General features: G+C 44.1%; 1 protein-coding gene across 6 annotated transcripts in view; it reads right to left on the reverse strand.

Annotated features, from left to right (window-relative positions):
- The window catches only part of LOC133407290 (catenin delta-1-like), a 40,945-nt gene that overhangs the window by 5,715 nt on the left and 21,551 nt on the right, over window positions 1–13,679 (reverse strand). For 5 of the 6 annotated variants that reach the window (XM_061684972.1, XM_061684971.1, XM_061684970.1 and 2 more), the window contains 10 exons: window positions 13,421–13,661; window positions 13,114–13,336; window positions 8,901–9,093; window positions 8,688–8,805; window positions 8,441–8,597; window positions 8,269–8,286; window positions 7,109–7,177; window positions 6,685–6,812; window positions 6,434–6,584; window positions 6,152–6,344 (listed from right to left, as the gene is read on the reverse strand). In XM_061684972.1, coding sequence (XP_061540956.1) covers window positions 6,152–6,344; window positions 6,434–6,584; window positions 6,685–6,812; window positions 7,109–7,177; window positions 8,269–8,286; window positions 8,441–8,597; window positions 8,688–8,805; window positions 8,901–9,093; window positions 13,114–13,336; window positions 13,421–13,661 — 1,491 coding nt within the window. The remainder of the gene's footprint in view (window positions 1–6,151; window positions 6,345–6,433; window positions 6,585–6,684; window positions 6,813–7,108; window positions 7,178–8,268; window positions 8,287–8,440; window positions 8,598–8,687; window positions 8,806–8,900; window positions 9,094–13,113; window positions 13,337–13,420; window positions 13,662–13,679) is intronic. The other variant, XM_061684969.1, reaches the window with a different exon arrangement.

A 13,679-nucleotide genomic window follows, 5' to 3' on the forward strand; every position in this document is an offset into this window, starting at 1 on the left:
CAATAGAAAATATTTGGAAGTGTAACTGCCTTGAACTCTCGTCACATGACTAGTCTGTAGTCAGCCGTGAAACAGTGGTTAAGATCATCGCCTGCCACCGTGGGGGACCCAGGTTCAAGACCCTGACCGGATCAGCCGGCAACATCCCCCGGACCCACGGCTGTGCTGTCCTTGAGCAAGACACTGAAACCCTGAACGGCTCCCCGGGCGTTTCAGCTGCCCGCTGCTCCAGTACGTTGCACTAACAAGTGTGTGTGTTCACTGTGATGGGTAAAATGCAGAGAACAAATTTCATGTGCATGCATGCATCCATGTTCATGACAATAAAGGTGGTGATTCTTCTAAACAATAATGCTCTTCACAAATGGGTGGTGACGCGAATTGGCTTTCAAGTCCGCCGAAAATAAACGAACGCCGAATCTAAATTTTGGGATTTGAATCACAAAGAATTGAAGAATAATATACTACTTACTTTATTCTGACAAATGCTGAAACTACTGCCATGCAGCATTTAATTAAAATACAAAATATTTCCCGGTTTTTAGCCCGTTTTTGACCTATTGCGCATGTGCGTATACCAGACATGCAAATACCAAAGGCATGAAAAAGGTGACAAAAAAACCAACAACAACATTGTAGGGGGATCCCCCCAGGCCCTGCAGACTCTGACGAGTACAATGGCCGGGGGGGAATTCTTGACGCAGAAAAACTTATTTACACCGCTCAAGTACATGTTGATGTACAAATTTAAGATTATAATTAAATTTGGCTCATTTCTTTGCTTTTGGCCTCCAACTTGAGCCAGGCCCATCTCCACCTGCACCTAATGTCTGCTTCAAGTTGTGCCGCGTGAATAGCATCCCCCTCTTTAAGCACTCTCATTCTGGAAAAGAATTTCACTTCATTTTTCACTATTACCAACTTCAGAGGCTAATCCCAAATGCATCCTCCAGGAAAATATTAAGTACAATATTTTTCTTTTTTTATTGGCCATTTCTGAATTTGAAGTTAGCTCATTCCGTGTGTTCTTTTTTTAATTATTATTTTTTGTCCTGTTCGGCTGTTTGGCAGAATGGAGGATTCTGTATCCCTTTTATGCCGGAAGAGTTTTACTGTGTCACAGGGGAGTTCTTAAACTTCAGCTTTGGTGTCTTAGTATAATAATTGAAGTTTATTGAGAATCAGAGTCAATCAGTCGAACAGAACAGTTTCTAGAGGGTTCTCTAGGGTTTCTAGAGGAAAGAGAGAAACGAAGACAAAAGACAAAGCACTAACTGTAAACAGGATGAGAAAAGTCAGTCATTACATTATCTACAACAATGAAACATTAAATATGAGTGTTGCATAGGGCTGTAGTGCTACACCCTGTGAGGGAAGGACAGGACAAGGTAGAAAAGGACAAGGACAGGAGAAGAACCCGGCTGTACAACTGAAGTGTGGTGGGATTGACTATGTAAATTATAAAATTCTATAGGACGAGAGTATGAGTGAGGCGATACACAAGCGATTCGCATAGTCATGAGTTATTTGTTGCAATAAGTGAGTGGCCCCACACCCAGTGAAAGAGTTCCAGGGGTGTGTGCCTGTGGACACATGCAAGTGAATTGACACAGTTTTACATGCACAAAGACTGACAGAAGTGTCCTCTAATTGCTGTCCCCACACCGCGGAGGCAGAGGACCCCACCCAATAAATCGAGAGGCAGGATTGGGCCCAGGGGTCCACCTGAGAGCAGCCCGGTGGACGGGACACATCCCACACCGAGGGACCCAGGGCAGTCCGCCGGCCCCACCGAGGCACCCCGACAACTGGCCACCCGGTGGGGGCCACAGGGATCCAATGCCACCCACCCAGCCAACCGCAGGAGAGCCGGACGCCCCCCCAACCTGCAGGGGCCAAGATGCAGCCAGTCCCTGCCCAGCCTGAGGGCGGGAGAGTGTCCCTTGTGTGTTGGAAAGGAGGGTGGATAGGGGCACCCGAGAAGGGCCGTTGGAGCTCCCCTCTCACGACTGGTAGCTTTTGTATTAATGGGCTATTTTTTTGTGAAATAAATTTGAGTTGCTAAAGAATATCATAAAATTGTGTTGAAGCAAAACCAGTTGGGAACCACTGAGTAGCTGAAAGTTTACATCTACAGTGCTTTATTTCCCCTGACATTGCTTAGGCTTGAAGTGGGGATTTGATAACATTGTGCAATTGTAAGAGATGCTAAGAGTAACAAAACTGGCCTTTTTTTTTTTCATAGTTGATAAATGAAAAGACAGGGCGACAAGATACATAATTTCTTTTTAAAGAGAAGCAAGTCAGGCAACCGTAAACTGGACAGAGTGTGATTGAATAGCTCATGTGTGTGTGTGCACATAACTGTGTGAGTGGGTTACTGTGTGATTATTGAAAAATTGTTGCAGTTGTGTTTCCATGTACATTGTGTTGTAAACGTTAAACTATATTTTATGCACACAAACCTCATCTTCTGTGTGCTTGGTATTTACATTGCAACACTTAAGAGACTCGGATTGCAATTCATCGGCCGAGAAACAAATTCATTGTCATAGTCTGTGGACCCCCTGAGATAGCCTTGGCCACCCCCTGGCTACCCCAAGGATAAAGGTCTAGCCCCACCACTGCACTGGGCTGGCTTATCTATTGTTAATACCCATGTCCGGGAAGCCCAATAGAAGACGTTGTGTGAGGTCATGTGACTTTGTGTCGTTTGATTGGTGAATTAGACTTAAACGTCACTAGCGCTTAAACTGGATTGGCGCAAAAAGCGCCCAATGCGGAAGTCGAAGTATAGCACACGAAATAGTTAAGCAATAATTGATAAATAAGAATGAGCGACATTTAGATAATTGTAACGGAGTAAAAGTACCGGTACTTCTTAACAGCAGAAGGGGCGGAAGTGTTTTTTCTGGCCTGGTCAACACCTGTGACAGGCGGAACCTCAGGCCAATGCGCTCCCATATTAGTCTGCCGCAGTGTAATATTCATAATTACATCTGTGTGTGGAATGGATCTAGCTGCTTGTGTTCAATGAGTACGAAATAGCCTATGATGTCAGCGCGACCCCCCCCCCCCCCCCCCCCAGGAAAATCATCAAACAAATTTAAATATTCGTCAAAAGACAACAAGTAAACACAAAATGCAGTTTTAAAATGAAGTTTTTTTATAATGAGGGGAGGGAAAAAAAATCTAAATCCAAAAGTTTGTTTGTTTGTTTTTAGCCTTGTCGTGTGTCTTTTGACGTAGTACTGTAAATATCTGACCACCAATAAAGTTTTTTTTTTTTTTTTTAAACATGTCGGCCGTGTGGGGCAGACAACACATCTGAGACAGACAACACGTAATGCCTGGATCAAACTACAAGACAAATTTGGTCTCAAAATTGCACAATCTCACACTACTACAATAAAATCTTGTATTCCGATACCACCGAAACCCCGTCTTTTACGATCACTGGGATTTATCGTCAACGCAAACGCGACTGGATACACTCGTCATGATGGCGACGACAACAACAATAGATCACGCAAATTTATTGTGAACAACGTATGGTGGTCATCACCGATGCTCAGGAGAGGATGTCCATTCACGGATTGCTTGAGGTATGTTCATGTACTTTTAATACGAAACGACTCGCAAGCACGTTTTGTAGCCTAGCAAGCTAGTGCGAGCACTAACAGTTGTATGTAAACATGCCAGCGTTCTGTCGTATCATGTTCTAAAGTTTCGGTGTGTGTGAAGTAATTTAATTACAATAAAGTAATTTAACTATACTAAGGTAGAACTAGACTTTACACCGATCTGATCGGTTTGATTGGTATCGGTCGATAATTAGCATTTTTCTGCTGGTCGGTTTTCATGTCATAATTCGCCGATCCAATCAATGACGTCATCGATCGGCTCTGCAAAAGACATTTACTCCACGTCGCCGTCGCGTATGAAACCAAAAGCTAGTTTATTTTTAGCCTTGTCTTGTGGCGTAGTACTGTAACTATCTGACAGCCAATAACGTTTTTTTCAATCTTGTCAGTCAAAAAACACGTCAGTGTGGGACTATTTTGCGGTGTCTCAGACAAACAACACACAAGGTATTTGCAGTCTGTGCACAACTGACGTACTTCGTGGGGAATGTCATCTAAATGCTTCAACACAACAAATTTGATCGGGCACCTCGAGAATGTACACAAAGAGGAGCATGCCGTGTTCAAGCAACACAGCGTTGCGAGTAAAATAAATAAATGAATAAATAAATAAAATAAAAAAGGAAAAGCCAAACCGACGCAAACTCTGGATAACATCAGTCCATATAGCCGGGACAGTGAGAAAGTTAGAGTAAGGATGTCATTAACAGTATTTGTTAAAGTTACAAAGTTTAATTGCAATAAAGTAATTTTAATTACAGGAAGTTAGCACCCATTATTAATGTCGTGTTGTAATCTTGAGTTGATCTAAATTTATGTCAGTGGCCAATCCTTGAATGCCCCCCCCTAGAGGTCATTGATGTTTTAACTTTTTCTGAAATGCTAGAGAATAATTTTGAAAATACAGTACCCAGTATAAAGTACACAAGTATATACAATAAATGAACAAATCATGTAATGTAAATAGACACGTTGCTCCATCTTGTGATTGGATCGGTTATCGTTTTTTTGTTGTTGTTTTTTTTAAACCTGGTGATCGGCCCCAAAAATCCTGATCGTGTAAAGCCTAGTTAGCACCCATTATTTCTGTCATGTTGTAATGTTAGTTTGACCTGACAGAAAACTTAAACTTATGTCAGTGGCCAATCCTTGAATGCCCACTAGAGGTCATTAATGTTTTACCATTTGTCTAAAATGCTAGAGAATACTTTTGAAGATACTCAGTATACGGTACACAAGTATATACAGTACATGAATAAGTCATTTAAATAGACAGATTGCCTCATCTTGTGATAGTTTTTTATTTTATTTATTTTTATTATTATTTAAATCGCTGATCGGTCCAAAAAACTGACCGTGTAAAACCTAGTAAAATATGGTGTTGGTAGTGTGACGGTCTGGGGCTCTTTTGCTCCTTCCGGACCTGGAATTCTGCTGTCTTCCTAAAAATCCTAAAGGGAGAATGTCCGGCCAGATGTTCCTGACCTCAAGCAGAAACGAACTTGGGTGCTGCAGCAGGACAATGTTCCAAAACACAACACCAAGTCCACATCTGAATTGCTGAAGAAAAACAAAAGGAAGACTTTGGATCCTATTGAGATGCTGTGGCATGACCTTAAAAAGGTGATTCATGCTCGAAAACCCTCCAATGTGGCTGAGTTACAACAATTATGTAAAGATGAGTGAGCCAAAACAACAGAATAAATAGACTCACTTGAAGTTATCGCAAACGCTTGAAAGCAGTTGTTGCTAAGTGTAGCCCAAGCAGTTATTAGGTTTAAGGGGCAAGCAACCTTTTCACACAGATCCATGTAGGTTTGGATTTTTTTTCTCCCTTATTAATAAAAACTTAAACTGCATTTTGTGTTTACTTTGTTGTCTTTGTCTAATATTTAAATTTGTTTGATGATGGAAAAAATGTAATTGTGACAAACATGTATGTAAATAAGAAACCAGGAAGGGGGCAAACAGTTTCATACCACTGTAGCTAGCTGGCTATAAAGCAGGCAGATGATCTCTGCCAGTATGCCTTTACGCATGTTACAGCATTGAGATGGGTGCAAAATAGACCTGGGCTTCTACTTTTGGCCATGGTAACTGAAGGATCCTGGTTAAAGTAAGCCATATTAAAGTAAAACTAAAACTTTTCTGGAGGGAGACACAGCAGCTAGAATGTGCCAGCATACTCTATCCAGTTCAATAGACAGTTTTCAAATAATCAAATTAAATTTTCCATTTGTTGGACAACAGCATGTCTATTTGGGAAAAGTAACAAGTGACGATTCGATTCAGACTGCCTGTCATTTGTTAATGTCAATGCGAATGGGGTTTAGAGGGCAAGTAAAGTGCAGTGCACAGTGCAGCTCAGCATCTGGAATTTGTTCCTCTACTGCCCCCAATGTGAGACCTCCTGAGAGTAACCAACCATAACTACAAAGAGGCCTGTGATGAGAGTTTTACACGTCATAAAAAAAATCTGAAAATTAGTGACTGTCCAGCTTTCTTACCCGTCTTTGTTAATGAGAACCAGCCTCTCAATGCCCTGCGACGCCCTGAGGGTCTTGGCTGCCTCCAAGCTGGTGCCGAGCACCTCTGTGAGCGTGCTCAGCACAGACACCACCGTCTCCTCCGACAGGGCACGCCCCGACTGGTTCTGACCTCCTGGCAGGTTGGCCACAAGGTGGGGCACAGCATGCAAACCTGCAGGAGAAATACAAGTCAGCTTCTCACGCATGGCAAAAGGAAACAAATATTGATAATATCCGGTAAAGGAACGTCTGTAATCTTACCGAGAAGTTCACAGTTCCTGTTGTCGATTGAGAGGTTCCTCAAGGCTCCGGACATCGCCCGCACCACACGGTCGTTGCCGTGAGCCAGCAGCTCGGCCATCATGGGAAGACCCTTCTCCAGACGTACAGTGGACCGAATGTAACGACCATACTAATGTGGAACCAGAAAAGAGTTGAAAATATCACTCCAGTTATTCTACAGAAGAGGGAAATTCAGAAGAAACAAGTAATTTGTTCGTAGAAGTACTTACAGTCCATCTGCCTGCACACAGGTTCTGGATGGCCCCAGCAGCGGCTTCCAGAACCGAAGGGTTCTTGCTCTCTCTGAGCAGCGACGTGTAAATTCGAACCACCTCTGGTTGGAATAATAGCTCGTAACCTGACACACACACATTTTTTCAGTTAGGTTTTTTTTTCCCCCACCTCAATGCATGTCCATTTGCAAAAGACATTTACTTAAATGTCCTTAAACTTAGTAAATACTGATTCCTATTTTGTAGGACAATCATTGGTAGTAGTAATAATGAGGAGGAGAAGAAGAATGCATTACACTTATATAGCGCTGTTCTGGGCACTCAGTAAACAAATTATGTATTAGATGGTTTTTGTTTTGAGCAGGATTTATGATTAAAGACCTATTTTTCAAGACTCAGTTCTACCAATATAAACACACACCTTTGGCAGGCATTGTTCTCTTTGGAATGTCAACTTGGTCTGCATTTTCATCATCTCCATCTTTCTTTCCTGAAGTAAAAAAAAAAAAACACACACACACACACAAAAGGGGAAAGACATTACAAGTGAGAAATTTTTTTTTTTTTTTTTTAAATAAAAAAAAGACTGTTGTGCCTTTATGTTTCATGCACCGTGAAAGTGACCATGCAACCAGTGAGATAAGCACAGTGATCATGCAGTGGAATTGGCATAGCATCGTTACAATTCATTTGTTAGGCTGGACTTACACTGACGCAGTGACACACTTCCAACGTTTTGCTCTCAAGTGGCATAATTTGGAATGGGATACCTTCAGATCAGTAAAATTGTATAATCTAGATTGTTTTTCACATTTAGATATATGTTAACAGGGTCCAGTGGAGTAATGTGAAGGTTACCTTCATTAAAATCAATGGATAGAGAAGTCAGCACAGACCAACTAAATGTTTAATCATATTGTTTGCTTCTGTGATGTCACACTGCCTGGTGTAGCTGCTTGAGGAGTTGCACGCAATTTTAGCACCTGTGCATGTGGGTTCTCTCATGTTCACTTCAAATGTACTCTACATCTAAATAGACACTTAAAAAAACGGATACAGTTGTACCTTGAGATACAAGTGACCCGACTTATGACTAAATGACTAACATTACATCAACTTACAGAGTAGTACAGTAGAAGAAGTCTATTCTTCTTCGTTTCTCTGCATGACTATTACACAGTACTGCCTCCCAGTGGTCAAGGTGGGCACACCAGAAGGCACAGCACACTGAATTGGATTGCACCATTAGATCATGATGCAGATGCACAAACTGTTTATTGCTTTACATCTTATTTAATTATGCTATTACTCTGTGTTTTTATAAAGTACAATATTTTAAAGTGTTATTTTTCTTGATTAAAAAGAAAAACTAAATGGGTTTAATTTTTTAGGGGAATGGGGGAAGATGATTTGAGGTAAGTTTTTCATGAGACCGTAGGCACGGGACAAATTAAACTTCCATGAAGACAATAAAAATCAGAAATGCGCAATGAAGCTTCAGTGTAAATTTAGCCTTATTTCGCTAATCAAAAAGACTGTCATGATCATACAATATGATCATAACACCAAAGAAAATCTTACCTTTAGAAAACCACTCATCTATCAGGACAGGATGAAAGCAAGGAAAGAGCAGAAATGGAGGGAGAGGAAGGAGAGAAAGAAGAAAGGAGTGTGAAAAACTGCAACTGTGTAACCTCCACCAACAAGCCGCAGACACCTTGTAACACTGACCGTCGGGTAATTTTATACAAACCTTTGCCCTTTCGAGAGCCAAAGCAGCCACCCTTGTTCGAGCCGGGTGCAGGGCCCTGGTTGATGGGCGCGGTCTCTGCATAGCGTTCACAGCTGGGGACCTCACGGTGGACCTGATAGGACAGATTCCTTAAGAGGCACATGCAGTTCTCCACCAACTGCAAGAATGACAAAAGCATTTGAAAAGAAATGTTTAGTCTTGCGGGGCATTTAAAAAGAACCAAAGCATTTTTGAACTTCTTAATGACCTTATTGTCCACATCTTTGCGGTTTATCTGTGACTGCACGACGTACATCAGCGAATCCACCAACCCTGTGCACTCTCTCAGCTTTCGCCGTGCCTCACTGCGCTCTGAACTCACATTTCTGTTGCACATAAGAGACATTCGAACATATAATTACGTTTGTCTAAATATGTCCCTCGGCTGCGTTCTTCCTCTAGTGCTCTCATGCTTTCATACCGTAGGCAGCCAGCAGTGTTGGTCAAGGCGGTCTCCCACTCCAGATGCCGCGGTTTGCAGCTTTCCTCTCTGCCGTTGTCTGCTCGCTCCCAGCCCGAGTGGGGCACTATCACCTCGTCTGCCAGAGCGTGCAGGGCGTGGTCCACTATCTCCATCTTCACGGAATCGTGGGATGAGAGGTTCCACAGTGTGCCTGGGATGATGACAAAAACAGTGTCAATTACAAAAGGGTAAAATTTACCCCAACAGATAAATCTAAACTTATCTGAGCTAATTCTTCAAAGTACAATTACAGCTACTACTATGGGGTAGCTGTATTTGTAATAACCTTCATAAGGAAAAAAATGATTTTATTTACTGTATTATTCTTTTGTTAGACCAACCCTTTTTGGGAGCAGCTAAAGCACACAAGTGTCAAAACTTGATTTAACAAGACCAGTGGGTAGGATTCTGTGGCATCTATTGGTGGCATTGGATCTTGATGAATTTATATTTGAAGTAGTTACTGTACTTTCCTTTCCGTGAAACAGGAGTCATTTGTGTGGAATGGATCTTACAGCCTACATATCCTTCACCTGTATCTGAAAATGGTAGGCCACCATGTAAATATTATGGGCTCAATCTGGGGTTGGGCATCGAAAAGTAACTTTTTTCCATAAAATGGATGGAACCAAATGCTGTAAAACATTGATTTATTTTCTTGCCAACAATTAGACTTCTCCATTTTCCCTCCAGAGTATGGGACCTTGATTTCAAAATGAAATCCAACATTTACTTTCATCTGAAAAGAGGACTTCGGACCACTGGGCAACAGACCTGTTTCTCCTTAGGCCAGCACAGATGTTTCTGACGTTTTTGGTTTCATGAGTGGCTTGACACACAGAATTCTACAGCTGTGGCCCATGTCATGCAGACGTCTATGTGGTGGTTCTTGATGCACTTACGCCAGCCTCAGGCCACTCCTTACGAAGCTCACCCAGATTTCTGAATCGCTGTTGCTTGACAATCCTCTCAAGGCTGCGGTCATCCCTCACTTATGCACCTTTTTCAGCCACATTTCCCCCTTGCTCTTAACACTCTGTTAATATACTTTGATACAGCGCTCTGTGAGCATCCAGCTTCTTTTGCAATTTATTTTTGAGACCTTTTCTCCTTATGGAGGGTGTGAATTATGGTTATCTGCACAACCATCAAGTCAGCAGTCTTCCCCATGATTCTGAAGCCTACTAAGCCAGACAGACAGACCATTTAAAAGCTGAGGAAAACCTCTGCAGGTGTTTTGCATTAATTAGCTGACAAGATTGGGACACAGGGAGCCTAAACTTTGTCATGATATTCTATCCATCCATCCATCCCTTTTCTGAGCCGCTTCTCCTCAATAGGGTCGCGGGCGTGCTGGAGCCTATCCCAGCTATCATCGGGCAGGAGGCGAGGTACACCCTGAACTGGTTGCCAGCCAATCGCAGGGCACATACAAACAAACAACCATTCGCACTCACATTCACACCTACGGGCAATTTAGAGTCATCAATTAAACTACCATGCATGTTTTTGGGATGTGGGAGGAAACCGGAGTGCCCGGAGAAAACCCACACAGGCACGGGGAGAACATGCAAACTCCACACAGGCGGGGCCGGGGTTTGAACTGCTGTCCTCAGAACTATAGGGGCAGACACTCTAACCAGTCGGTCACTGTCATGATATTCTAATTTTATGAAATACTGGATTTGGTTTTGTGTCTTTCTGCCATAATCATCAAAATGAAACAAAGGCTTCAAATATTTCACTCTGTGTGGTGTGCCAACATACAAGTTTCAATTTTTGAAACAAAATATTGAAATAAAAGGGCCTTTCCATTGATATTCAAATTTTTGGGCAAATACCTGTAGACAAACAAGAATTGACACTCACATCCATACCTATGGTTAGTTTAGGTTCTAAATTGTATGACTCAATTTTAGTCTTCAAATCAGCTCATATGCGCTGCCTTGAGAAAGTATTCATACCCCTTGAAATTGTTCACATAATACCACCTTACAACCACTAACTTTTTTTTCTTTAAATTGACAGTTGATGTGATCAACCAACACAAAGTATCACTTAACTATGAAGTGGAATGGAAATGATGTATAGCAAAAAATTAAGCAAAGATTAAAAATTTTAAATTTGGTGTGCTTTGTATTCAGAATACCTTTTCAAGGCACTTATGTGGAGGGAAGACAGAGTACGCTGTGAAAACCTATGCAAGCTCCAGACAACAAGGCCAAACATGCTAACCACTAGGCCAGTGTTCTGGCTTTATCATTATCCATCCATCCATTTTCTTCCGCTTATCAGAGGTCGGGTCGTGGGGGCAGTACAATTAGCAGCGACACCCAGACTTCCCTCTCCCCAGCCAGTTCATCCAGCTCTTCCGGGGGGATCCCGAGGCGCTCCGAGGATAGCTGGAAGACAGTCTCTCCAGCGTGTCGCGGGTCATCCCCGGGGTCTCCTCCCTCAGCAGGGAGGCGTCCGGGACGCATCAGAATCAGATGCCCCAGCCACCTCATCTGGCTCCTCTCAATGTGGAGGAGCAGCGGCTTTACTCATAGGTGAGTGTAGGAACGTAGATCGACCGGTAGATCGACCGGTAAATTGATCGACCGGTAAATTGAGAGCTTCGCCTTTCGGTCCTTCTTTACCACGACGAACCGATACAAAGTCTGCATCACTGCAGACGCTGCACCGATCTGCCTGTCGATCTCCCGTTCCATTCTTCCCTCACTCGTGAACAAGACCTCAAGATATTTGAACTCCTCCACTTAGGGTAGGATCTCCTCCCCGACCTGGAAAGGGCAAGCCACCCTTTTCCGATTGAGGACCATGGTCTCAGATTTGGAGGTGCCGATTTTCATCCCAGCCGCTTTACACACTATTGCGAACCGCTTCAGTGAGAGTTGGAGATCACGGCTTGATGAAGCCAACAGAACCACATTTACAAAAAGCAGACAATACTGAGGCCACCAAACCGGACCCACTCTCTGCCTCAGCTGTCCCTCAAAATTCTGTCCATAAAAGTTATGAACAGAATCGGTGACAAAGGGCAGCCTTGGCGGACTCCAACCCTCACAGGAAACGAGTCAGACTTACTGCCAGCAATGCGGACCAAATTCTGACACCAGTTGTACAGGGACCGAACAGCCCGTATCAGTGGGTTCGGTACCCCATACTCCTGAAGCACCCCACACAGGACTCCCCGAGGGACACGGCCTTATCCAAGTCCACAAAACACATGGAGACTGGTTGGGCGAACTCCCATGTAGCCTCGAGGACCCTGCCGAGGGTGTAGAGCTGCTCCACTGTTCCACGGCCAGGACGAAAACCACACTGCTCCTCCTGAATCCAAGATTTGACTTCCCGGCGGACCCCCTCTCCAGCAACCCTGAATAGACCTTACCAGGGAGGCTGATGAGTGTGATCCCCCTGTAGTTGGAACACACCCTCCGGTCCCCCTTCTTAAAAAGTGGGACCAATACTCCAGTCTGCCAATCAATGTCCACGCGATGTTGCAGAGGCGTGTCAACCAGGACAGCCCCACAAGATCCAGAGCCTTTAGGAACTCCAGGCAAGTCTCATCCACCCCCGGGCGGTTGCCACCGAGGACCTTTTAACCACCTCAGTGACCTCAACCCCAGAGATAACTCCTCCCATGCCAGAGTTTTTGCTTCAGCGACCACCAAAGGTGCATTCCGCTTGGCCAGCCGATACCCATAAGCTGCCTCAGGAGTCCCACAAGCCAAAACGGACCGATAGGACTCCTTCCGCTTGACGGCATCCCTCACTGTTGGTGTCCACCAACGGATGCGGGGATTGCCGTCATGACAGGCACCAACCACCTTACGGCCACAGCTCCGGTCAGCCGCCTCATTCTGTCGGAGGTGAAACTCCTTCTGACAGGGGATTCTGACAGACGTGCGCAGCAGACTCTCACAATACGTTTGGGCCTGCCACGTCGGACCGGCATCTTAGCCCACCATCGGAGCAAACTCAACACTAGGTGGTGATCAGTTGTCAGCTCCGCCCCTCTCTTCACCCAAGTGTCCAAGACATGCGGCCGCAAGTCCAATGACACAACCACAAAGTCGATCATCGAACTACGACCTAGGGTGTCAAGTGCACGTGTAGACACCCTTATTCCAATGTTTGAATAATACATGTCAATGAAGACGCATACCTGTGATTGTGTCAGTGAGGTCCTGGTCATGGGTCTTCCTCAATAATCGGACCAGTGCTGGCACTCCATCACAGTTCTTGATAGCGATCTTGTTGTCTGGGTCTCGTCCATATGAAATATTTTTTAGCGCTCCGCAGGCTGAATGGTGCACGTCTTTGCTGGGGTGGTCCAGCAGTGACACTAAGGCCGGGATACCCTTCAGGCGCCGCACCTCTGACTTAACCTGGAAAAATGGCAATTAAATCAGCAAAATAACAACAGGGATTCAAGATGAAATGGCTGTAATTTATGGGGAACTCTGTTTCACCTTGTCATTTTTGAATGTGAGATGCTGAAGGAAGGCCGCTGCATTGGTTTTGACAGGATCCAAGCGGTAGTTCAACATGGCGATCACCTCTGGCAGCTCTGGTTGTCTCCATGAGGAGGGAGGACCTTTCCTCAGTGTGCTGTCTAAGGAAGCCATGCTCCCTCGCTCCAGGGTCATGGGAACACCCCAGGCGTATGGATCAACTCCTCCCATATCACCATCCAGAGTATCTTCAAAGCTCCTGTATGGGAAGCAGTCG

Source organism: Phycodurus eques, chromosome 9, assembly GCF_024500275.1.
Source record: "Phycodurus eques isolate BA_2022a chromosome 9, UOR_Pequ_1.1, whole genome shotgun sequence".
Lineage (NCBI taxonomy): Eukaryota > Metazoa > Chordata > Actinopteri > Syngnathiformes > Syngnathidae > Phycodurus > Phycodurus eques.